We start from the raw sequence: 25500 nt of genomic DNA on the forward strand, positions 1-25500 counted from the left end.
ACGTTCATGTTAGGTTGAAGAGGAATAAGAACCCAAGTTTTATTTGTCAAAAGAGCATTAAACTTGTCTGCCATAGCTTGTTGCCACTTGGGATTTTTCACTGCCTGTGAGAAACAAGAGGGCTCGGTATCATGAAAAGTAGCACTCAATGACAACATAGTCTTAGGCTTAGAAATTCTAGATTTTGAGCGAGTTTGCATTGCATGAGATGTATTAGCGGAAGTGGAAGTAGAATAATTAGTAGTGGGCAAAGAGAGAGATATAGTTGGTGAAAGATCTTCAGAGTGGGACTCACTAAGTGGATCAACAGATGGTTGTATAGTGGTAGAGGTTGAACAAGGAGCAGAAGGAGGAGGTTGAGTTACTGGAAAGTCGGAAGAAGTCACAAAAGGTCTAGATTGAGTAGATGATTGTATCAGAAATAAAGGCGACGTAACCACAAGATGATCAAATGAGGTGGAGGATTGTGATATTTGCGAGGGACAACACAGTGTGGCATACAGAAAAACTAACTCATGAAAGACAACGTGACGACTTACATATACACGACCTGTTTTAGGATCTAGACAACGATACCCTTTAGAGTTGGAAGCATACCCAAGGAAAATACAATGGATTGAACGGGAAAGGAGCTTGTTAGATACTCGAGATGACATATTTGGAAAACATTCACAACCAAAGATTCTAAGAAAATTATAGTCAGGAGGGCGATGAAAGAGTTTTTCAAAAGGAGAAAATCCTTGTAAATTAGGGGTTGGCAATCTGTTGATGGTATAAACAGCGTAATAAGCGACATCAACCCAAAAGTGAGATGGTAAAGTAGCCTCTGCAAGAACGGTACGCATTATTTCAATAATGTGTCTATGTTTCCGTTCAGCAACCCCATTTTGTTGAGGAGTGTCCGGACAAGACTTATGAAAGAAATACCCGAGTTAGAAAAGTGTGCAAGCATAGCCATGTTATCAAATTCACCACCTCCATCACTTTTAAAAGTCTTTATTTTGGTGTTAAATTTGTTCTCCACTAGCCTCTGAAAGGCACAAAAATGTACAAAAACCTCATATTTAATTTTCATAAGATAAAGCCATGTAAAACGAGAGAAATCATCAACAAAAATAACATAATATTTATACCCCAAGTTGGACAAAACTGGTGATTGTCAAACATCTGAATGAATAATATCTAAAATAAAAGAACTGCAATGATCCACTGAATTAAATGGTAACCGTTTAGATTTTGCTAATCGACAAGGTGTACAATGATTACTGAAGGAGTTAAGCAAAGTAATTGAATTATTTTTCCTAAGGCAATCTAAAGTATGAGCTCCACTATGACCTAATCGACAATGTCAAATATCATCAGGTTGACGTAGAGCAACAAATGCTTGAGGAGAAGAAGACAATGATGAAGATGATAGTGGATAAACGTCACCCTTACTGAAGGCTTGCAGGAGAGTTTGACCCGAGGCTTTGTCCTTAACAGAAACAAAAGAGGAATCAAAATTAATAAAACAATTATTATCTTTACACAACCTCTTGACAAAAAGTAAATTATGACGAAGCTGGGGAACATGAAATATGGAGCGCAAGTGGAGGGGACGAGTTTTAGATGGCAATTGAGCATATCCAATGTTATCAATATTGAACAAAGTACCATTTCCAACCAAAACACGATCAAGGCCAGTGTAAGGTGATTTATGCAAGAAATTACCTTTCGAAGGGGTCATATGAGCGGATGCAACAGAGTCAAAATACCTAGTCTGGTTATTTGCTTCGCCAACAGACATAGTAACAAAAGACTTAGGAAGATCATTAGCAACAAAAGCATGATTAAAACGATTAGTGCACTGTAATGCCGAATGACCAGGAAACCCGCAAATTTGACAAATAAGAGAGGAAGGTTGAGCTCCTAAGAGTCTAGCGGATGGTAAAGATGAACTAACAGAGTGAATGATAAGGAGAAGTAGAGGCACCAACAGTACCTGATGAGGATTGCCCATGAAAACCATTATGGGAAATATTACTGGATGTGGTGACTTGTTGTGGCTGATTTCGATGGAATGAGCCTCGACCTCGACCTCGTCCACCACGACCCTGACCTCTAGATGATGAATAACGACCTCTGCCACGACCCCCATGTGATATGCCATGACTACTAGATGCAAGGGATGAATTAGAAGATACATTTTGAACAGCAAATGCTTGATGAGAGACAACCGAGTCGAATTCCTTAAAACGTTGCAGACGTTGCTCATATAGTAACAACTTAGTGCGAAGTTCCTCAACAGATAGTTGACTTGGAAAGTGAGTTATGATGCTAACCAATGTGTCATACTCCCTGCCTAACCCAAGAAGAACGTGATCTACAAAATCTTGATTAGGAACTGGAGAGTTGATAGCAGCAAGGGAATCAACTATCTTTTTAACCTCTCGAAGATACTCATCAATTGTCATGGAATCGGCTTTTCACATAATAGTAAGTTGACGTTTGAGTTCAACTGATTTAGCCTGACTATCATCCATAAAACGTCGGTTCAAAGAGAGCCAAATATCACGCGATGTAGGCAGAAAGTGAACATCAACAAGAACTTCTCTGGATAGTGTAGCAAACAACCATGAACGTACACTTTGATCAACTCTTAGCCATGTACGATAGTGGTGGTTAACTTGTTGGTTATCAGATGCATCACATACAAATTGAGGCGACGTAGATATAAAGCCATCTACGAAGCCAACAAGTTCATGAGAAAGTAACAAGGAGGTGAATTGAGTACGCCAAGTGAGATAATCTTCAACAGAATTTAATTTGATAGTCACCAAATTAGTGACGTTAGGTGCAGTCAATGCCGCCGCAGAGTGAAAAATTGATGGAATTGGTGGTTCCATTGATCCAGCATAAGGTAAGAGAGTGGGCTGTCCAATTTGACCCATAGAGGAACTAGGAAGAATGTTGGGAGGAGCAGAATGGACATAGACCGATGAAGATAAGGAAGGCAATGGAGGAATTATTAAATGTTGACGAGAAGAGCTTGATGAAGTAGTACTGGTAGCACCTGAAGAAGTGACTGCAGGTGCAATAATAGTAGTAGAAAAAGGCAAGGAGATATCCGAAGAAGAGGGAATTGAAAGAGGTTGGGAAGCCATATCACCTGAAAAGATTCAAAAGAACAATAAGATAGAAGGGAATTTGGATTAGCAATGCGTATTACTGGACGTCTGATACCATGTAACAAATAACTCACAGCCTTAAGAGCATGTATGCATTATCAAATATCTTTATATTGTACAAGTGCATAGAGACGTAATAGAACATAACTCAAACTATAAGACTCCTACAAGTACTAGACTAGGAATATTGGACTAGGAGTCCTAATAACTTAGTATATGTATAGATATAAATTTATCTCATTATTTTTATTTTTGCTATTTTCATTTTTCGAATGTATGAATTATTGATCGGTCAACATTTTACTCCATATAATATAGTTAATTTAACAATCATTTTATAAAACTTACCTTTAAAACTTTGTGACATATTTTTATCATACGTGAACTTTCATTTCATCCATCCATCTCATTCCAATACAATGTGTGACATTCTCATCAATCTCACAAATTCTTGAATTACTCAACAATATGCATAAAACTATCTCTCCCGATAATAACCTAAATATCAATCCTAACTTCCATGTCTGCCTCATGAATAGTCACCGAATATAAGCAAATAAACAACGTATATCTTAATTAACAAATAATAAAGCTTGAATTAATAGTGCATTCAAATATCTCTATAACATTCAACCTCCATAACAATATTTATTAAAAATAATTTTTTTATGTTATATTATATTTCTTGGTTTTCCACTTACATCAACATTCAGCTATTCCGAATTCTCTCCATTAAGGGAGAAGCGTTTCAGATCAAGACTCGTTCTCTCCATTTGGGGGAAACATTTCTTAATTAGAACTCGAACTCGAGATCGAATAATGCAAGATACTACTCTCGAATAAAAAAAAAAAAAAAAGAGAGGCCACTACTCCTATTTTTATGTAGAAAAAGATTTTGGTCCTGATTTTTATGTGTTTAATGTTAGAGATGACCCTCTCACTTTAAAAGAAGCTTTATCTTCACATGACTCCATTTTTTGGAAAGAGGTTGTAAATGATGAAATGGAATCACTGATTTCTAATAAAACTTGGAAGTTAGTTGATTTACCATCGGGTTGTAAAAGAATTGGTTGCAAATGGGTCTTAAGAAAAAAGTTGAAACCGGATGGATCTATTGATAAATATAAGGCTAGACTAGTTGCAAAAGGTTTTAAACAACTAGAAGGCCTAGATTCTTTTGATACTTTTTCTCCGATAACAAGAATTACATCCATAAGACTTTTAATTGCTATGACTGCAATTTTTTATTTACAAATTCATTAATTGGATGTAAAACATGTTTTTCTAAATGGAGACCTAAATGAAGAAATTTATATGGATCAACCCGAGTCTTTTGTTGAAGCAGGCCAAGAAAGCAAAGTATGTAAACTTACTAAATCCCTATATGGCTTGAAACAGGCACCAAAGCAATGACATGAAAAATTTGATTCTTGCATGATTGAAAATGATTTTAAAACAAATGAGTCTGATAAGTGCATATATCATAAGTCTTGGAATAATTCACATGTGATTATTTGCCTATATGTTGATGATTTGTTGTTCTTTGGCTATATCATGAATGTTATTGATGAAGCTAAAAATATTCCTAGAAGCCATTTTGATATGAAAGATCTTGGTGAGGCAAATTTTATTCTTGGAATAAAAATAATAAGAACATGTGAGGGAATTTTCCTTTACCAGTCACATTATGTTGAGACAATTTTGAAAAAATATAACTTTCTTGATTGTAAGCATGTTACTACTCCTTTTGATTCAAGTGTTCACTCTGTTGAAAGTGAAAATGATGTAATAAATCAAAAGGAATATGCTAGCATAATCGAAAGTTTGAGATATGTGACTAATTGCACTAGGCCTGATATTGCATATACAGTAGGAGTACTTGGTAGGTTTACAAGCAAGTCAGGTAATGAACATTGATATGCTATAACAAGAGTTATGAGATATTTAATTGGAACAAAAAATTATGGTTTATTCTATAAAATATATCATGTTGTACTTGAAGGCTTTTGTGATGCAGATTGGAACACATTATCAGGTGATTCCTGTTCTACCACTGGTTATGTCCTTACTTTAGGTGTTGTTGTTGTTTGTTGGAGATCAAAAAAGCAAACTATAATTGCTAACTCTACCATGGAGGCCGAACTAATTACTTTAGCTTCAGCTAGTGAGGAAGCGAATTGGTTAAGAGATTTATTATTTCATCAAATACCTTATTTTGAAAAACCAATTCCTCCTATTTTAGTTCATTGTGATAGCACCGCTGCAATTGGTAGAGTTCAAAATCGTTATTACAACAGTAAATTCAGACCTATAAGGAGGAAACACAGTAATGTAAGATCGTATTTGACAAATTGTACCATTAATGTTGATTATGTCAAATCTTGTGATATTCTTGCAGATCCTCTTACTAAGGTCTTAACGAGAGAAAAGGTCTGGAGCACAACGAAGGGATGTGATTGAAGCCTATAAATCCTCGAGTCATATATGAGGAAACCCAACCCGGGGACTAGAGATCATATAACCAGTTCAAAGGGAAAACTAATCATATGATGACTTGTTTTGAAAAATACACTATTTTTTTATTCCCTCCCTATAATGTGAGTGCATTGTTTCCTGTAGTGATTTGTGAAGGTTGAGTTGATAAAACTCTTAATGAATATGTGTAGCCCGTATAGGTGGAGTGTTAAGCTTACAGGAGCACTCTCGACAGATTTCACCTATGTGAGTGTGGAAGTAGGTCGCTTCCTATGAGAATTGGACTTATTCTCAAAAGCACTCATGAAATCGGGATAGCACATGGCCATAACGTGCTGGCTTTTAAAGCTCATGTCAACACCTTGATTATTATGTGTGGATAGTGATATTTTATTTCCCTTAAGCAGTCATAGTTCAAGTCTGAGGTCACTACGACTCTGGATTAAAAATTACTGTTTCACTAAGTGGAGATTCAATGCGGAGCACACCTTCATTATGCATAGTAATCTTCCTTCAGCTAATGGACTCTCTTATCTAATATTATTAAAATGAGTGGAGGATTATTTGGTTTGTTAGCATTTTAATATTAATATTTTATTATATTTTTATTATATTAATTTGCACCTTTGCATTATAATTTCGTCCTTTTGGCAGCATCTTCATTTTGCCGTAGAAGGCATTTGTCACCCCCTCTCTTTATTTCATTCTTTATTCCTTCATTATATCTTGTAACATATGTAACTTCTAAGACCATTATCTTTACTATTTAGTATCTCATTATCTTTCTATTTATTCCTAGGAAGACTTCTTCTACTATAAATAGTGGTGGTCTTCATTTATTTTAGACATAAGAAAAATATAAAGTGCATAAAGTTTGTCAAAAATAGAGTTCTTATTAGTTGATGGAGGTGTTCTTTTTTGTGGAGTTTTAGACTCAACTCTTGTCCAGAGTTGTTGAGTTATACTTTGTGAAGGATGTTGTATTTTGGAGGGGACAAGTCAAGAGGACTACTGCTGGATCGGTGAAAAACATTTGCTACAGTGGGCTTGAATCTCCTTAAAGAGAGCGAGATATCTGCGTCTCAGCGAAGAGATTTATTTCTTCATTTTTATTTTCAATTATAATCTTGTAATTCTGTTATTTTGTAATTTTTCACTAACAACACCAAATCAAGTTATGTCAACCCATAAGTCGGGATTTCTTTCATTATTTTACTTTATTTTCTCTGAAAATTCTTCACTTTTTTATTTTTAATAACCTTTTTTACAAAAAAAATCTAAACTGTTATTTTTTTAGTACACATAGGATAAACTCCATTTTAATATAATTGTTTGCAAATGAAGATATAAATCACACTAAGCAAGATTGGTGAATGATTTTGATCGAGAAAGTATGTAATAAATTTTAAATTGATTCTCTCAATTTGGACACCCAAGCAAATAACTCATAGCATCTTAGATAATTTGATTTTCTAAGTACTTTAAATAACAAAAGTTAAGCATTGTTACTAATTGTGCCAAAATTATTAAAACAACAAAATATCACGAGTCTTACGTATATTTTTTTTTTACTTGAGCATAGTAATTTTATATTATCTTTTTAACATATTAATTAACCATAATAAATAGAGTTACGTGTAAACTAGGATTGACAAGCATGAATATTACTACTGTTTGGGAGAAAAATTTTATGAAAATAGCAATCGCCCATAAATTAAATAAATTTTTCTTCGATTAGTACATTATTTCTTATGAGACAAAAAAAAGAAGATAAGTCATAAAATTTGACTTCTGTGCACATAGCGTGCACATAATAATGATAATATTTGTATGTAATTCTATCTCACTTGGTATATATATTTATTTTTGCTATTTTCATTTTTCGAATGTATGAATTGTTGATCGGTCAACATTTTGCTCCATATAATATAGTTAGTTTAACAATTATTTATAAAACTCACCTTTAAAAGTTTGTGACATATTTTTATCATACGTGAACTTTCATTTCATCCATCCTATTTCAATACAATGTGTGACGTTCTCATCAATCTCACAAATTCTTGAATTACTCATCAATATGCATAAAGTTATCTCTCCCGATAATAACCTAAATAACAATTCTAACTTCCATGTTTGCCTCATGAATAGTAACCAAATATAAACAAATAAACAACGTATATCTTAATTAACAAATAATAAAGCTTGAATTAATAGTGCATTCAAATATCTCTATAACATTCAACCTCCATAACAATATTTATTAAAAATAATTTTTTTATGTTATATTATATTTTTTGGTTTTTCACTTACATCAACATTCGACTATTTCGAATGCTCTCCATTAAGGGAGAAGCGTTTCAGATCAAGACCCGTTCTCTCCATTTGGGGGAAACATTTCTTAATCAGAATTCAAACTCGAGATCGAATAATACAAGATGCTACTATCGAATAAAAAAAAAAAAGAAAAAAAGAAAAAGAGAGGCCACTACTCCTATAAAATAATCCAAACCGCTATGTAAATTCATTTGCCTTGAGTGCACAAAATTACTCTCTTTTTTTCTCTCTCTCTTTACGTGTTTGTCTTTTCTTTATCTAATATCTAATAATAAAAATAATAATTATCTCCCTATATTAATTCTAAATTTTTTTTTATTCATAAATTAAATTTATTCGTCTCAATCAACCGATCATCCACAAGCAAAAGCTACCGGTTTCTTCACCGGCAAAACTTTTCCGGTAATTCACCGATCATCGGTTTAGTCTATGTTATTGTTTCTATCAAGTTCATGTCCTTTGTTTGTTTGTTTATTTAATGTTTTTTTTTCGGTTTTGTTCGGTTGATCGATTGTAAAAATTATTGGGTTTGAGTTGATTTTCGTACCCGATCGTTGTTATTTTATCAAATTTATGTTCTTCTGCGGTTGTTTTGTTCCTTTTTTGTGATTTTTTGTTGGGTTTTAGGCTTTAATTTGTTGCGATATTCTAACCAAAAGAAACTATTTATTCCGAGCTGATCTTCTCACCCGATCGTTTAGTTTTTGTTGTATGCTGCTTTTACAGATTTTGCATGAATAATTGTTTTATGTTTTTTTTTTCTACTTATTATCTAAGATTTTTTTTTTGTTTGAACCTTTAGTTTTTTAATTTTGATGGTAAGTTATCAAGTGTATGTTTTTTTTGTTTTAAATTATAAATAAATACCGGGGACTTGATAGAATTTCGAAGAAAGTAGAATCTATAGACTATTTACTCATGGATTAAGAAAAGACATCATTTTTGAGGATTGGAATGGAAGGGGACAATGAATATTGATGATTCATGTGACCGACGCTGTCTCCCAGTTTGGAAGTGAACCATACTTGTAGTTATTCATCGCACACTACCCTCCCCAGATCCCACAAGTGGGATCATACTGGGTATGTTGTTGTTGTTAAGAAAATTGAATATTTGATGCACCAATTTGGTAAGCGGCTACATTAACTAGAGATCGTAAATGTGGAAATCTTGCTGTCCAGGAAGCTATATGCTGCATATAGGAGTTTCTGAAAGCATTAATTATTTATCAAAAAGGGAAGGAGGGAGAGAGGGAGGATAAAAGAGAGAAATTGGTTGGTTAATTACACTCCTGTGAAGTATTCATGGCTTAGTTTTGTTTGGTATGATTGGAAGAGCAGTAAAAGTGATATAGTTTTCTCTTTTGATGGAAAGTTTGAAGTAGTAGTTCCCTTCTTCACTTTCTAACTTGCTAAATCACTGAAAAATCCTTATTCCTCTGTTTTTACCTCCATTCCACAAACCTCTCTGTTTCACCCAAGTAAATACAACGAGTAATTTGACTTGAACCTTTTTTTTTTTTTGATGATTTAAGCTAATGGTAAAATCCATCTACATATATATATATATATATATATATGTGTGTGTGTGTGTGTGTTTGCGCACGCGCACGCTTCCTTTTCTTATTATTGTTAATTATTTTAGTTCTATTTCCCTCGCTAGGGTGGAGTCTCTAATTTGGTCTAAGAGGAACATTGACATTTAGCCACTCATAGTGGCAGTCAGTTTTATCTAGTAATACCTCTGAGTTCTTTATACCGTGTGGGACTATGTGGTTTATGTTGTTGTTCTTGTTTGAGTTCTTTATATCGAGTAAGGTTAGGATAATTTTTTCACCATGTTTGAGTGTGTGTGGCTTTTAAATGACCAGCGTGAAGTTCCTTTTCTCAAAAATAGGTGGCCAGTGTATTATAACTGTTAGGGAGTTAAATTCACCTATGGGGTCTAGGGACCAAAGAAAGATGAGATGTGATGGATCCATGGATATAGAGGTCTCAGTGTGAATTTTTTCCAATAAACTAGGATTTGAGTCTCATAGTGATGCAACTTATTTGGATAAGAAATTACACCTTGTCCATGAATTTTAAGTCAAATAGAAATGGAGCTGAGAGTCAGTTTTATGCCATTCTACCATGAGCTATGCCGTTGATTGCACATTCCATTGTCCTGAAATTGATTTCATGGATGCATTTTGAGTTCCTTTAGATATGCATGTTGATAGTTGGTATTGTGTTTTGCAAGGACACGAGACAATCATAACTTGTGATTGCGAGGCCTTAGTTGCATATAGTATTACAGTGGTCCCTAAAAATCAATATTTTGTTTATGCCATTGATGTGTACTATTGATTCATAATTTGTCCAACACAAGTGAAACATGTTTTATTTGCAACAGTATACCACACAGCCGCAGAGTTAAAGACCTTGCAAGGACCTGAAGACATAATACTTTTCCTTTGTGGCTGACCAGATTTGAGTGAGACTCTCTTGTTCATGTAAGCATATCCTTTTTTTTGCGTAAATTTTCAAATTGTTAGCTTTGAGATCTATCGTTCAAAAAATTTAGGTGGAGCATCTGCCTGCACCGTGTTGCTTTTAGATGTCGGGAGTTCTCTTTGGCCAATACCTCTCCTGGATCACAGGAGGATATGATGCCACATATTATGATATGTCAATGTTATTCTTCAAAAAATTCCCTCTTACATATTTGAACACTTCCATTTATAAAGTAAGGAAATAACATTTGATCAGTCCCTTTATTCTACTCAGTGATACATTTTAGCACTGGGCAGTCTGTATTTGCTTATAATATACTTTTTATTTTTTTGGGCTCCATGTAAAGTTACTTCCCTTGGACTATTTCGAGAACTTGAAAAACATTTAGCTTTATTTCATTAACTTCTTTATTTGAATAAAGCTTATATTGTTTGCTCTCTTTTATAAATGATCTTTTTTCTTGTTTATGACCCTTTTCAGCATTTGTTGTCTAATTTTTTGATGATACTTGGGATTGTATGCACTGGGATATGAACTTGAAGAAATATGAGGAACTAACTTAAATGACTCTATGCAAACATTTATCCAAAGCCATGTGACAGTGGCTTTATAGTAGCAAATATCTATCTCCCATCTTTCTGCTAAGCGCCCACCTTGTAATCTCTATTTTTTGCTTAGGCACTGAGTTCCTAGGATTATGTGCTAGCATTTTCCTATATTTCCTTTCAGAGTATCTAGGTTTAGATGGTTTTTCGTATGCAGGCTAGGGAGGCTGGTGGCTTATTATTGTCAGATGAAGGATATTGCCCTAGATTCATAAGAATGGGTTTCCTGGGCTAAATAGTTCATACTAGGGCTTTGTTGGAGTTGATTTGAGCTTAATATTGGGCATGATGATCAAATGTCATTCCATTGGCATATCTTGTTTTGACACGACATAAGTTGATGTGAGGGCTTGGGATGAGGACATATTGCAAGTACAGGTGAGGGGTTTTGGTACCTACCTTTCTCAGTCCAGCCATATCTCTATCTAATAGTACTTATTTTAAGGAGCAGTTTCCTCATCTTACATTGTTCTTTTTGTTTCCAGCTTTTGCTCTAGCATCTTCTTGTTCTTCCTTTCTTTTTTCAATCTCAGTCCGGATTTCTTATTACCGTCTCAGATAATTAGGATAGGTCATACTTATATTTCTGATTCTTCTCATCTTTCTCACTGAAAAATAATCTGGGAGATCCTGCAGGGTATTTCTTTGGTGGATAGCTAACTAGCTTTGCTATTGTATAGAACCTCAATCATACATGATGTTGCAAGCAACTTCTTGGTCAATCTGGCAGGTTATGAAGAGATCTCATTCTTATGGTGTTCTTATCAAGATTGATTAGACTGAACTGCTGTTATTGCAGTCTCTTACCCTTCAACCTTTGAGTGTGAAGAGCTCATAGGAAATAGGTTCTGCTATTGTTGCAGAATTAATGACCTTCCGAAAGATGCTTCTTTGATGGGGTGAGAAGTTGTTGAAAACCTGAAGTCATTTAGACGCTGCCACTTATTGGGGGGTGAGGGGTTGTTGAAAAACTGAAGTTCATTTTACAGGCTGCCACTAACTGTGGGGTGAGCATTTCTGGAAAACCTGAAGTTCATTCTACAGGCTGAAGCTAACTTTCTGAGTAGTTGTGGAACTCCTTTGCACTTTGACAACTGCTGGTAGTATGAGGCCACTTTCTCTTGGAAAGACTGTCTTGCTTATGCCATTTTTTATTGATGATACGAGATGAGGTTCTTGCTGACCATGCTGCTTCCAAAGCACATTTTTGACTGGGATTTGTTTACTTTCTCTGGAATGGTGGATCTGTTGGTAGTGACATGGGGGCAGATGTGTACCATTTCTTGTCTGTGGATACTTTGAATTGTTTGCTGGTGAATAGAACTGAATGGTGCACAGTTTGAGTGTGTTGCAACTTTATTACAATATCCCTTCTAAGGTTAAGAGAGAGACGCTGAGCAGATACTGTAGTGCTCACTAGATGCAACATTCTCTCTCTCTTTTCTCAATGACAGCTGATTTTATCCTGATTCAATTGTATGCTGGTAATTCCTTTAATTGAGCCTATTGAGCTAGTGTTCCTGTGCCCCTTTGGAGTCTTAGGTTGTAATCTTACTCTATTGATGGCTTAGTTCGAAATAGAGTGAGAGAGCAATCCTGATCAATATATTCTCTGAATGGCATCACAATGCAGAGCTGGGGTCCAATGGAAGGTACATTTTCGTAGTTGTACCACTACGATGTAGCACATTGATGCTAGTATATTGCTAAGTCTGCTGCAACTCCTTAGAACACTTAAACATAATGTTGCTTGGTCTATGCAATATTGGAGGACAACTATCATAGTTGGTTGCGATGAATGAGAAAACATGTGTATTACCAGTTAGCCTATGTATTTATGGTTGAGCTCCCATTGATGTAAGAAAATTCTCTAACTAGTAACACATCTATAGCTTTGAGGATTTCTATCTAGTTCTTTGGGGCTCATTGGTACCCGTCACTATTCATCCTTTTGTACTACCCACAATCTTCATGAGGAGGTGCCTCTTATATTTCATGTTGCAAGTAGATGCAATGATGGAAGCTTTTACAGCCATTTCACAGTTTTTGCTTCTATCCCTATTTTGTACTCTCAATATTTCGTACTAAACTTAGTTAGTCAAGCATGAAGCATATCTGGTACTGTTGACAAATTTATTTCTATACTTTCTCCCTCTGACAAGATTATTCTTTACTTGTCTCGTACCATCATTATCCATTTAGTTTCTATCTCTCTATAAGCCAACTTGTTTTGGCTCATTTCATACAAAAGATTGCAGTTGCTTCTTTCTAAACTCTCATATGCTCTTTACACCGGTACATCTCATAAAAACAACATTAATAAGTGTTTCCAGAGATACTCTCGTACTCCTCCCCCACCCCTCGCTCTTCGTCCTGCATTTGCCTGAGTTCTGAACCTTGAAACAGTCATTATCAGAAAGATTGATGGACACAAAAATTCTAGTGGCTTCTTCTTAATGGAACATATTTCAGTGAGACTGCCATGGGATGAGGGAACCAAATTGGCCATGTCTATTTGGTGGTATGGCTCGTCAAAGGTACTTGTGGTGATATGTTTCTCTTTTTAGCTTTATTAATGAGCTATCTTTAATATTTCGTGTCATCTTGTTGAAACAGCAGGAGTAGTCAAGTGGTTTAGCTTGTGTTCTTGTTTCCTATTCAATTTTGAGTAGTTCAATAGGAAAGGTCCTAGATATCCATCCCCAGTATAAGTACAACTTATTCTTCCCATTTTCTAATCCTTACTAAGTTAACATTTAGAAAGAAATTATCATGACTGCATCAATTTTGGTTAAATTATATGCAATAGATGTGTCATTTCTATCATTGGCTTGCTTAGTGACAATTTGCTCTTTAGGCTCATATATTCAGACAACTTGTCAGCTGTCCATGTGTTGGCTTTGTTTTCTGATTGCTCTGGGTTAATCTTGAGCATGAAAGCAGGCAGCATAAAGTTTTAATGAGCTTAGAAATGATTCACATCTCTTTACCACTAAGGTCTTCTGACTTTAATATTGTTTTTGAAATGGATAATACTGTATAATTCAATGATATTGTTATCTTTATAACAATACTTCCGTCATTGACCATAATGTACCTTTTTCATGTGAAAGATGCCACTTTTTGGGTGGTTCCAATTTCCATATTGTCTTCCAAATGGTCTTACTTCTCCCCTCAAGCAGGAAGTATGGTAAGACTTCTTGGAGAATAATTTGGGAATGTCACCATCCAGACCATCTTATCACCCTAATCATGAAAAGCTTGTATAGTTGCCAGGAGATCTTTCCACATTGTCAATTTTTAGTATTGTATACTTGTCTAAATGTATGTCTGGTGCCATCTGCCCAACCTTCGCATTAAGAATCTCCACAACTTGGCTTTCTTTGCAGTTTGTGTTTGAAAAGAGATCAGAAAATTCAGCTGGTTAGAATAATACCACCTCACCAAATATCGAGTCAACATCGTGTACAGTTTCCGTTCCTAAAAGAGATTCCTTTAAACTTCAGGAAGTCCTCTCTTTTTCATGATCTTTTCCATTAGCTTGTTTTATAAGGGTGGTTCGCCTCTTTGATAACCATCCAAGATGTATGCGTTTATACATTTCATTGATCAGTTCCCTCCATATAACACTTTCATCTATTTCTATCTCCCATAACCATCCCAAAAGGGCTCAGTTGAACATAGTTATTTCCAGATACTAAGGCTTCCATTCCTACCGAGGCTCATCTGTTCGTATAGGGCTCTGTCTCTATCCAGCTCTCCCAACTCACCTGATGAAAATTGCCTATCTCATTAGATTTTCAGTTTTTTAAGGCACCAATTCTAGAATATGAAGATGTAGATAAGAGCTTTTTCTGTCAAATACTTCTCCCTCCTTTTGACATTGTACTTCTTTTTCTATCCTTTCAATACTTTCTTGAGCTATAGTAGCCAAAGCTCTCCCTCCTTGAATTTGCCTCCTAGGGGAAGATCCAGGCTGTTAGTAAGGAACTCATGTGCAATCACCCCTTGATTGTAGTTAGAACAATGGTTATTATGCACCTCCCAATGGTTTGAACTCCGATTTCGTTGTACTTGTTCTGAGCCACTACACTGCCACCAACTATGTCAAGGTCTTGAACGGTGACAGATTTGTCTCAATTGAGGAGCTTAGAAAATTAGTATCATCTGCTTATATTAGATCTGATTTTTCAGTCTATGGTCTACTGATAGCTTTTATCATAAAACCATTCAGACATGCTCCATTTATTGGTTTTCCTGCAGCTTATTGATCATCTCAATGGCAAAGCAGAAAAGTAATGGGGATAAATGATCTCTGTGTGAACATCCTTTGCTATTCCTGACAAAGTTCAAATGAAATTCCATTAACCATTATAGACTCTCTCACAGATGTATAAACGTAAGAGATTCCTCGTCATCAGACCCATTCAAAGTTGCTAAGTTAAGATTACCGTTTAAGTAGAATCTATGCTTTAATTTTAAGAAAGATATAATGTAACTGGAACATAACAAAGAAAAGGTTCGGCAGCTAATGTTTGTTGCATAAGTGCTACTGTGAAGGTGATTCAGTTTGTAAATATTGTTTTTGTGAAAAATAACTTATTTCAAGAGTACGCCGAAAAGGAGGCGGCGGATGACATCTACAACTTGAATATTTGTGTTAGACATGGAAAATGGTTAACTAATAAAACCTAATTCAAGTTGAACTGTAATAATCGTCTTATAGGTTTTTAACTTTTTCCATCAAGGGACCAAGAATGTAAAGACAAGAAACAAAAAATTCTATGTTGATGCTAATCTAGACCACAATAGCCCAGTTGGAGACGTAGAGCTTCCTTTATTTTCTATTCCTTTCAAAAATCAAAGAAAATCTCTCTTTCTTTTAATCACTGACCCAGGCATTATAGTCCTTCTACACTTAAGAGCCTAACTATATGTACGGGCGACAGAGGATGATACAGATGGTAGCTAGTATGACAACAACAAGAGGAATGGATGTATTGGAGAAGTAAATATCTACTTTCTCTTGGAAGCCTTTCTCCATGAAGTACACACTGAAAGGGAGCCTTCCCTGCTATGTATATGAATTGGGGCTTTACATTATTATTGGATAGATAGCAATTTGTTTCTACAGGCGGTTTTATTTTTTTTGGGCCATTTATATATTAAGGAGTAAACCTTTCGCCTAGACAGTTCTGCTTTTCATTTACTTCTATAGCTTTGTTGGACGACCTCTGCGGTAAAAGAAAAATTCTATATTGTACCTCTTATTATTTGTCGAGGTTCCTCGGCGAGGTTTTAGCTTTTGAATTGTGAAGATAAGTAAACGAAAAAAAAATACTAATTGAGTAAGTAGTGAGAACATATATGATGATAGAGAATATTTAAACTAAATAATGTTTAAAATTCTTAGTATTCTTAATTATGACACAATCATGAAGAACTATTCATACTATTAACCTGAATTTATTAACGAAAAATGACATAATTCTCTCGACTTTCAGCTCAAGGTGGTGAAATAACTTGAGTCTTGCTAAACTCCAAAAGAAAATACTAAAACAAAATCACAGAAATAGTAATCAATCACCCAAACAGTGTTGGCGGAGTAGTACTTGAACAAGTAAACAATCACAGGAAAGAATGGGCATTGGGATTTTTCCTCGGGAGTATGCTGGTAATTATATTGTGAAAGGAATTGTTTATAACACGCACAAAAAGAAATCTACACTCGATTAGCTGCTAGAGTCCCTACAGGCCTAGGATGGGATGTAGTTTTTTTTACTTTGCCAGATTGTACAGAGCTCCCAACACATTCTTAGTGCTGTTTTAAATACAATCCTTACCATTTTCCAAAAAAATAAAATCTACTCGATTAGTGCAAATAGCTGCAGTGACGTCAACTTTTAAGACATCATTAGTGTAGCTTGAATTGGCACCGGAAGAGTAATAAAGGAAGTTGTGGGAACAATGTCCAAATGAGCAAAACCCAAATTTCAATATCATGAATAAAAAGTTAGGTGTCAATATTTGGATGGTTAGCTACACATGAAGCATGTTTAACATAAGATAAGCTCCAGTGGAGAGGATTTACTCTGTGAAGCAGATGTTTTCTATGTGAACACTCCCCTGAATTAGTCATCTATGTCTTCATTGCAGCCCAACTTGTCAGATATGGGCTTGTTTCTAGACATATCTGGTGTTTTTGGGTTATGCACAGTAACTGAAGCAGTTGTTGAACTGCTGGCAGAGACAGAAAACAGACAGTATAGACACAACTGAGGGAGATGATCCATTTATGTATTATATGGGATCGTCTGCCTTGCAAGGAGAGATAAATGCTGTAGGGGGAGAAAGATCACATTTTCATGTTAAATCTAGATATATACAAAACATAATTATGTGACATTGGTGAGCTTTCAAAATAGCATTTATAGTTAGGGATGTTTTAGATTCCCTGAACTTTTAGCCGTGGTTAAGTTCTCCTTCTGTATTTTCTATGGTACTGGTTAGTAATAAAGCACTTTACTTAATAAATAAAGAAACTATAAATAAAAAGCCGAGGAGAAAAAGTTCTAGAGAACATTTTACTTGAAAGTTGCTAGAAGAATGACTAGAATAGTGGGCTTAGATTTGTCGCGCCAATACAGTCATCACCATGGCAAATAAAAATGGGCTAAGAGTTGATCTTTGGTGCCACTTCATGGGAAGTGCTTTTGAGTCTCTTACATGTTCTTAATTGCACTAGTGTATGCCACAAATACACCTTTAGACTTCAAGCACCTCCATTAGAACTTTGTTGTATGCTTGGTTGATGAACACCATGTGTAAGCCCTTCTTCTTCTCCTTATATTGTTCCAACAGTCTCCTAACTAGATGAATGACTTTTGTAGTTGAATTTCCCGGCATGAATCTGAACTGGTTCTCGAAAATAGAAATGCCCTTCCTCACCTTTATCTCCATCACCCTATCTTAAATTTGTGGCTTTGGAGTTTGATACCTCTATAGTTGTTGCAATTTTGGAAGTCACCGTTGTTCTTGTACAACAGATCATTGTACTCCACCTCTATTTTTCCGGACACTATTGCTGTCTTAAAAAACGACATTAAACAATTCAGTCAGCCACTTCATACATTCCTTGCCTGTGCTCTTTTAAAATTCCATCCGGATCTTGTCTGGCTAATTGCTCTTCCCCTTCCCCTGTGCATCCTTTGAATCACACCCTTAACCTTCTCAACTTTTATTCACCTACATGCCCAAAATTGTAACACTTCTCGTAATTCTCCAAGTCTCTAAGCACAATGTCTCGATCTCGACTTTTTGTTCAAGAATTTATGGAAATATAATTGTCACCTTCGTCTAATCCCTCCGGCCCTCCTCTATCAGGCATTGTCTAGCCTATACAATTTTATCCCCGCCTCTGTTCTTTAGTTCTACATTCAAATGCTTAGAAGTTTTCATTTTTGTCGTTGTAATTGCTAAATTACCTCCTTCTCTATCTTATATCTTTCCCTATGTGTCCGCTTTTCCTCTTTATTCTTACTCTCCACCAACTTCACTTCACCACCTTTTTTGCTACCACTTTCCCTTGGTCGTCCCCATTCCACAACCAATCCCCTCTATGGCCACTTAAGCTACCTCTTGAGACCGCCATCACCTCTCTAACTTCTTCCATGTTGCAATTAGTTGTCTTATCCCACATATTGTTCGCATCCCCACTAACCCCCACCTCTATGGACAACAACTTCTCCGCTATCTCTTGAGCACTAGCCATAGTCAAACTACCCACCTTGATCCTTGACAGGTCTCACACAACCCTCTTCTTCGTCCTCTTCATCTCCAAATTCATCACCAAGAGCTTATGTTGGATAGTAAGATTCTCACTTGGGATAATCTTGCAGTGCTTACAAAGACTTTTATCATTCTTCCTAATGAGGAAGTAATCGGGACTCCTCCCTCATTCCTATCCCCAAAACCAAAGCCTCCATGCACATCGTCATAACCCCTTGGGCCTTGGGGTTGACCCAATGTGTCCATTGAAATCTCCTCCTACGAAAAGTTTCTCAGTGAGTGGTTTACCTCTCACCGCCTTGTGCCAAAAACAAGTTATTTCATGCCACTAACCTGGATGTATTCAACATATGACAAAGTATTTCTCTTAACTTTTAACATAAACTAACAACAACACACCCACCCAGTATATTCCTACAAGTGGGAGGGTGGGGCGTATGCAGACCTTATTCCTACCTAAGTGGGGTAGAAAAACCTTTTAACATAAAACTATCGGAAGCAAAAAATGGTTTTAAGCATATAGGAAGAATCATCTGCGTCAGATTGGCCATATCAAGTAGTTTGTCTTGTGCCCATTAAACATGTGACTAATCGTGCATGCTGATACACAATTGTAAGTTCCACATCTCTGTGAGATCTAATTATGGCTTTCAGTGCAAGAATTCTGCTACATCTAGATGTCTGATCTTGATATTAATTTATACCTTTAACCAAACAAAGTATAAATTTAATCCGAAACCTAATCCTGGGATGTCCCCACTTATCCCATCAACGTTGATGTTATTTTATCTCACCTCCCAAGTGAGATGAATTAGTCAAAGGATTATTTTACCAGGACTATAGTCCCAGGATAGCTTAGTCCGCGGACCATATGAGCTCACATTTGACTAATCCTGCATGCTGATATGTAAGTTTCACATCTCTGTGAGATTTAATTGTGGCTTTCAGTAAAAATAATTCTACCACATCTAGATGTCTTTTCTTTGATTACTTTATGTGAAGGAGCTACACAATTTTAGATCAAGCTTTTCTGTTTTGTTGTGAAATCCTAAGCTTATTCCCTGACTTTCCTAAAAATTACTTCTGATAGCATTTTTTCTCTGCTGACTTGTATTTGTTATCAGTAAGTGGGCGTTTTGGCCAAACAGGTCCTAAGTTTCTGTAAGAAGATAGGTTTGAGTAGGGGTTTGTAGAAATAAAAGTCTTAAGTTTGTTTGATAAGAAATTGTATAGAATTCATGTCCGGGTTCTAAAGATAAGGGGAGATCGACAATACTTTTCCAATACGTTACTTTGTGCACTAAGAAGGAAAGAGGAGAGAGAGAGAGAGGGGGGGGGGGGGTGTGTGTCGTTGATTCATGTGGATCTTTGATGTGTCATGTTGTGGTGTATAGCTGAATGGTCAAATTATGTGTCACCGAGTAACTGTTTATATTCCTTTCAGTATTAAAGAAAAAAAATGACGAGGTGACTCCTGTTATTTAAATGCAGATTTCTTTTCGCGGAGAGATAAATTTATTGCTAACATTCACGTACAATGGGGCACAGAAATTCATTCAACATGTCTCAGATATTTGGGACGGAAGATGATCAGAGATGGAATGTTCCAGAGCAGGCACCTTTGCCTTTCGGTAACTACTGATATTTCTTTTAGGTGTACAGATTTCATTTTAACATAAAGCTTGACCAATCTTTCGTCTTATTAAGTTTTGCCTGGAATTGGTCTATTAGTAAATCCATCACATGTCTTGGAGCTGCAACTTCATAACATACCATTAGCCCTCTCCATCTAAGCAAATCATGATGGTTCCTTTTCATTCTTTCCCTTCCTTTGGTTATTGATGTGTAATGCCCATAAACTCGTTAAATTATGGAGATGATCCTATCATCACATTAGTGCTAAAAGTATAAAATCACTCAATACTCCATCTTTTTTATAAGACAGAATCCATGTGTTGAGATTATGTGCCCTTTTGGTGCCTTCATGATTGATCGTCTCCTGTAGGCAAATGGAATTAAAGCTGGTCCATGTAAAATCTACCTACGTATAGAACCAGTGGATGGCCTTTGAACTAGACTGTTGGACTGAAAGAGCAGAGTTTGTCTTTTGATTAAAGGAACTGACCTTGGCTAAACATGGAAATTACCAATCTGACAGGACACTCTTGTGGAAGTGCTGAGGGGTAGTGAACAAAATAATGCCTTCTGGCTGTATAGATTGGAAGTATACCTTTGTTGACCATTTATATGGTCTGAAATAGGGAGGACATAAATAAACAGTAAAGAGCCTTCTCATGTTAATGTCTCCTTTTTAATTGCAGCAAGGGCCGGTGTTCCGGAAGGCAGTAATATTGTTTATCCAGTGGACAGTATGTCAATTGACGGGGCACACCATTCTTCTCAGGGGCATGCCTCTAGGCCAAGTGGATATTCTTCCTCGAATCCAAATATGGAAATTCCACACTGTCAGCCACAGGTTCAAGGTCCTTTTCATGATCCTTTTCTGCATTCAGGTACTGGAGGCTTTCATATGATCCATGAGAATTATCCACATCAAGCATCTTCATCAGCCCATGGCGGCCAGACATATCATGGGGTGGATGGTGGCCTTGTTGACCTCACAATGGGTAGTGGGAGAGGGCCGTACAAACGAAAGAGTCCTGGTATACCTGCAGGTGGCGAAAGTGGTAGTACAAGCAGATACTTCGATGCTGGCAGTTCATCTGATCTCCCTTCTGAATCTTGGCAGGAAAAACAAAATCCAGACCCCCATTACACAACTTGGGGTTTACATCCTAGTTACAGAGGTAATAGTCTGTCTATTGGAGGTGAGGGTTCTCAGAGGAATGTAAGAAGCAGAGCTGCATTTGATCTGCAAAATAATGTAGGAAGGGCACATATAACAAGTACTCCTTCACATCACTCTAACAGCAGTAGAACGTCCACTGATTATTGTAGTTCAGTGAATTATCTAGCTCCAAGTTCGAATTCTTCAGCAAGGGAATGGAACCATGCTGTCATGCCCCCTGCAGCTGCTCATGGGAGGAACTTTGCTCCTGGTTAGTTTCTTAAATTGTTTTGTTATCCTTTGCTGTGTTTTGATTTTAATAAGAATATTTTGTAAACTGCAGATGCAAGCTTCTTTTGTTATGATATGAACCACTATGATATGGTTACCGGCAACATCTCTACCTCTCTGGAGATGGGGAATTACCACAATGATTTCACCTCCAACAGAAGTTCCCTTCCTCAACATTTGCCTGGCAGCTTGCCATCTTCAAGGGGAGTCCGAAGTAGCTACAGTCAAAGATCTTCCTCTACTTTCAGGACTTCTTCAAGCTATATGCGTCATGGGCATGTTGGGACTTCAGATGATGGATCACAGTTGTTTGCTGAAGGTTACGCCTCAAGACATTCACGACCATTGTCTACTCTAGGACTGCGTAGTAGTGACCGAAATGGGAGAACTAGGGTATCTAGTGATAGGTACAGATCATTGGCTGGTGAGGCAGGTTTCCGTGAGCAACTTGCATCTGAGGTGTGTATGCTCATCTTATTCAAGAAATTGGCATGTCGTCCTTTTGTGAGGGGATTAGCTTCTGTCTAGGCTCCCTATATCAAATACACAAGTCTTTTGCATCATGGGTGTGACTAGTTTTCTTGCATTGTGCCACATGAATGTCCCAGTCTTTTGTTTTTCTTTTCCTCTTATGAAAATATGACCTTTCTGCTTCATGCCACAGGAATGTCCCAGTCTTATTTTGCTTTACATGTGTGTGTATATATTGGTGTAAATCATTTCAGTGTAAATCATAGATGCTACCCAGGTGTATTTTGTGCATTTGTTTAATCAGCTAATGTAGGGAAAATGCGCTTCACTTTGAAAGATTAACTGGGAATATGCATGCACACATATTTATGATATGTAGGTTTGTGTCATTAATTTAAGCTGTTTGTGTTAAACTGTTTTGACTTGTGATCCTTCTTATATCCAATCAGTCTTGATGAAATTCATTCGGGGATCCTTACTTTTTTTCATCAATTTTTATTACTCATAATTTAGTGGATTTATTTTGCTTTCTTGTATGGACACTTGTGTATTCCAATCTGGCATAATGGAGAATACAAATAGTGGTAGATAGTAACTTGGCTTTAATATGATATTTTCGTTAATCATTTCTACCATCTCTGAACATATCTCCTTCAAGACGTGTTGAATGTGAAACTTTGGGGGTTCTTTCAGGGTGTTATTATTCCAGACCGCTCTACTTATTATGGATCCAGAAGCATGTTTGATCAGCATAGGGACATGAGACTTGACATTGACGACATGGGCTATGAGGTAAGTTCTGAAACTCTACTTGCACCTTTGTCTTGCTTTCTGTTTTCAACTTGCAGCCGTCTTCTCAGCTTTGATACTTTGACGTGAACAGGAACTTCTTGCTCTGGGAGAAAGAATTGGCCATGTCAATACTGGCTTGTCGGAGGAACTGATTTCAAAGTGCATGACCGAGTCAATTTATTGTTCCTCAGACCAAAATCATGAGGAAGGAAATTGTGTTATCTGTTTGGTGAGTATTGTTATCTTGTCAGAAATGTACATAATGCAGGTCAAATATTTAGATATAATGACTTCAAGCACTTTAGATCCTTCCTTTGAGTTTATGCGATGAGTTTAAGTTCTCTATGCACCAATAGCATAAAAGATATTTACATAATCATTGTGATTTATTATGTAGTTAGAAGTAAACTCTATGATAAACATTATCTGTAACCTGTTAAAAATGGTGATTAACATGTAACTTGAAAGGTGCCTTTCCATCATTATCACTCCGTGTGAGTTCACTCGTTGATACTAGACTCTACATTGAGCAGTTTTTACCAGTCTAGTAGTTTGTATGGTGTTTTTGCTTTTCTTACGATTCTAACAAGTGCATTTCGTATGCCACTGCATTTGACAGGAAGAGTATGTTAACATGGATGACGTCGGGACATTGAAATCGTGCATCCATGATTTTCATGTGGGGTGCATAAGAAGATGGCTGTCAATGAAGAACGTGTGTCCCATCTGCAAGAAAACCGCTTTGGATGACGACGACATGAAAGAAAAATGATTTATTTAGCTATGACTTATTGGGCATTGAACTTGTGTAAATATGTATTTAGAACATTTCTCAAATGGGGGAAAAACTAGTATCACCTCAAAAGTTTGTACAGAAAATGTTTTTCATGTCATCAGTCGTTTCTTTCAAATGTGTAAAGAATCTCCTTATTACCTCTTTTCTGATTTACTTTTACTCTTTATCAAATCGAAACGCAAGCGCCTTCTGCAGGTCCCTGTTTTCCTTCCGCCTTAACGGGGACTTAAAAGAGTGTACCTCCTTTATTCCTCCGCCTTAACGCGGACAAGTAGATTTTGGGTGTTCACAAGTAGATTTGTATAAAGTTGAACAAGTAGATACATGCGTTCTAATATATGTAGGACGACATGCAGGATGTCATGTAGGATACGAATTACCACGTAGGACGTCAAGTAGGACATGCGTGTTTACTTGTTCAATTTTATACAAGGTTAAGAGGGTGTTTGGATTGATTTTAATGTTGGTTAAACCTACTTTTAAGTCAGTTTTTGACTTCTAAAAGTGTTTGACAAATATAAAAGTAACTTTTAAAAAAAAAGACTTAAAATAAATTAGAAAGTGTATGGCAATGTTAAAAATAACTTAAAATATGTTTAAAATGATTTAAAATGAATCAAAAATCAAAAGTAAGAGGCTGTTTGGATCGACTAAAAAGTTGGTCAAACCTATTTTTAAGGCAATTTTTGACTTCTGGAAATGATTGATAAATATAAAAAATAACTTAAAATAAGTCAATGATGACTTAAAATAAGTTATAAAGTGTTTGACAAGGTAAAAAATGACTTAAAATAAGTTTAAAAATAACTTAAAATAAGTCAAAACTCAAAAATAGGTATCCCCCAACTTTTTATTTTTTGACTTAAAAGTTATTTCAGTTTGACTTTTTATTTTTGACTTGAAAACTATTTTTTAAAGCCAATTCGTTCCCTCTACTTTTTATATTTGACTTAAAATCTACTTTTTAAGTCAATCCAAACACTCAAAGTTGAAAAGCATAAATGTCAAATGAGATCAAGTTAAATGACACGTTTATATTTATGGTTTCACATTGAATCATATTGTAAATTTACCCTTAATTGATTTATGTCCTTAAATATCTTTTTTAAGAGTTGTGTCACACCCAACAATTCATTTATGAGAAAGTATTAAATGACTGCACAAATTAGTAATAGTCAAATATAGAGTAATTATTTTTATTATTTTTTAATAAGTAAGTATTTTGTATAAAACTTGGTCAAACATGCATTTGATTCTGATTTATTTCAATTTACCTTTTTTCCCCCTAAGGAGACAAATTATACTAGTACAAACTAACAAAAACAACACCCAAAATGGTCAAACGCATTTAATGTTTTTCAATCTAAATCCTTCATAAATCAGATTTTATTTCCCCTACAAGTGTATATATAAAAGTAAAACTTGATTCAAGTAAATTATAATAAAAAAAGCTTGTGTTGTACTTATATCTAAAGAGATGACTAGAGTTTGCTTTACA

At 35.8% G+C, this 25500-nt stretch overlaps 2 protein-coding genes across 7 annotated transcripts in view; both read left to right on the forward strand.

The window, feature by feature from the left end:
• The window catches only part of LOC125833455 (DNA-binding protein S1FA-like), a 73754-nt gene that overhangs the window by 15157 nt on the left and 33097 nt on the right, over nt 1-25500 (forward strand). The gene's annotated exons all lie outside the window — the stretch shown is intronic.
• Nucleotides 8292-24139, forward strand: LOC125833440 (uncharacterized). Of its 6 annotated transcripts, XM_049512597.1 has the most exons (11): nt 8298-8378; nt 10371-10470; nt 11234-11454; nt 13483-13613; nt 13696-13787; nt 20356-20495; nt 21186-21923; nt 21996-22402; nt 23108-23206; nt 23298-23435; nt 23826-24139. In XM_049512597.1, the coding sequence occupies exons 6-11, from the start codon at nt 20402-20404 to the stop codon at nt 23976-23978; spliced, it is 1629 nt and encodes a 542-aa protein (XP_049368554.1). In that variant the 5' UTR covers nt 8298-8378; nt 10371-10470; nt 11234-11454; nt 13483-13613; nt 13696-13787; nt 20356-20401; the 3' UTR covers nt 23979-24139. The 6 variants fall into 6 exon arrangements, with proteins under 6 accessions (XP_049368552.1, XP_049368551.1, XP_049368554.1 ...); XM_049512595.1 differs by lacking the exon at nt 13696-13787 and having other exon boundaries at nt 8292-8378; XM_049512596.1 differs by lacking the exons at nt 13483-13613; nt 13696-13787.

This window comes from Solanum verrucosum, unplaced genomic scaffold, assembly GCF_900185275.1.
Source record: "Solanum verrucosum unplaced genomic scaffold, falcon-dt-bn FXZP01000142.1, whole genome shotgun sequence".
NCBI classification, from domain to species: Eukaryota; Viridiplantae; Streptophyta; class Magnoliopsida; order Solanales; family Solanaceae; genus Solanum; species Solanum verrucosum.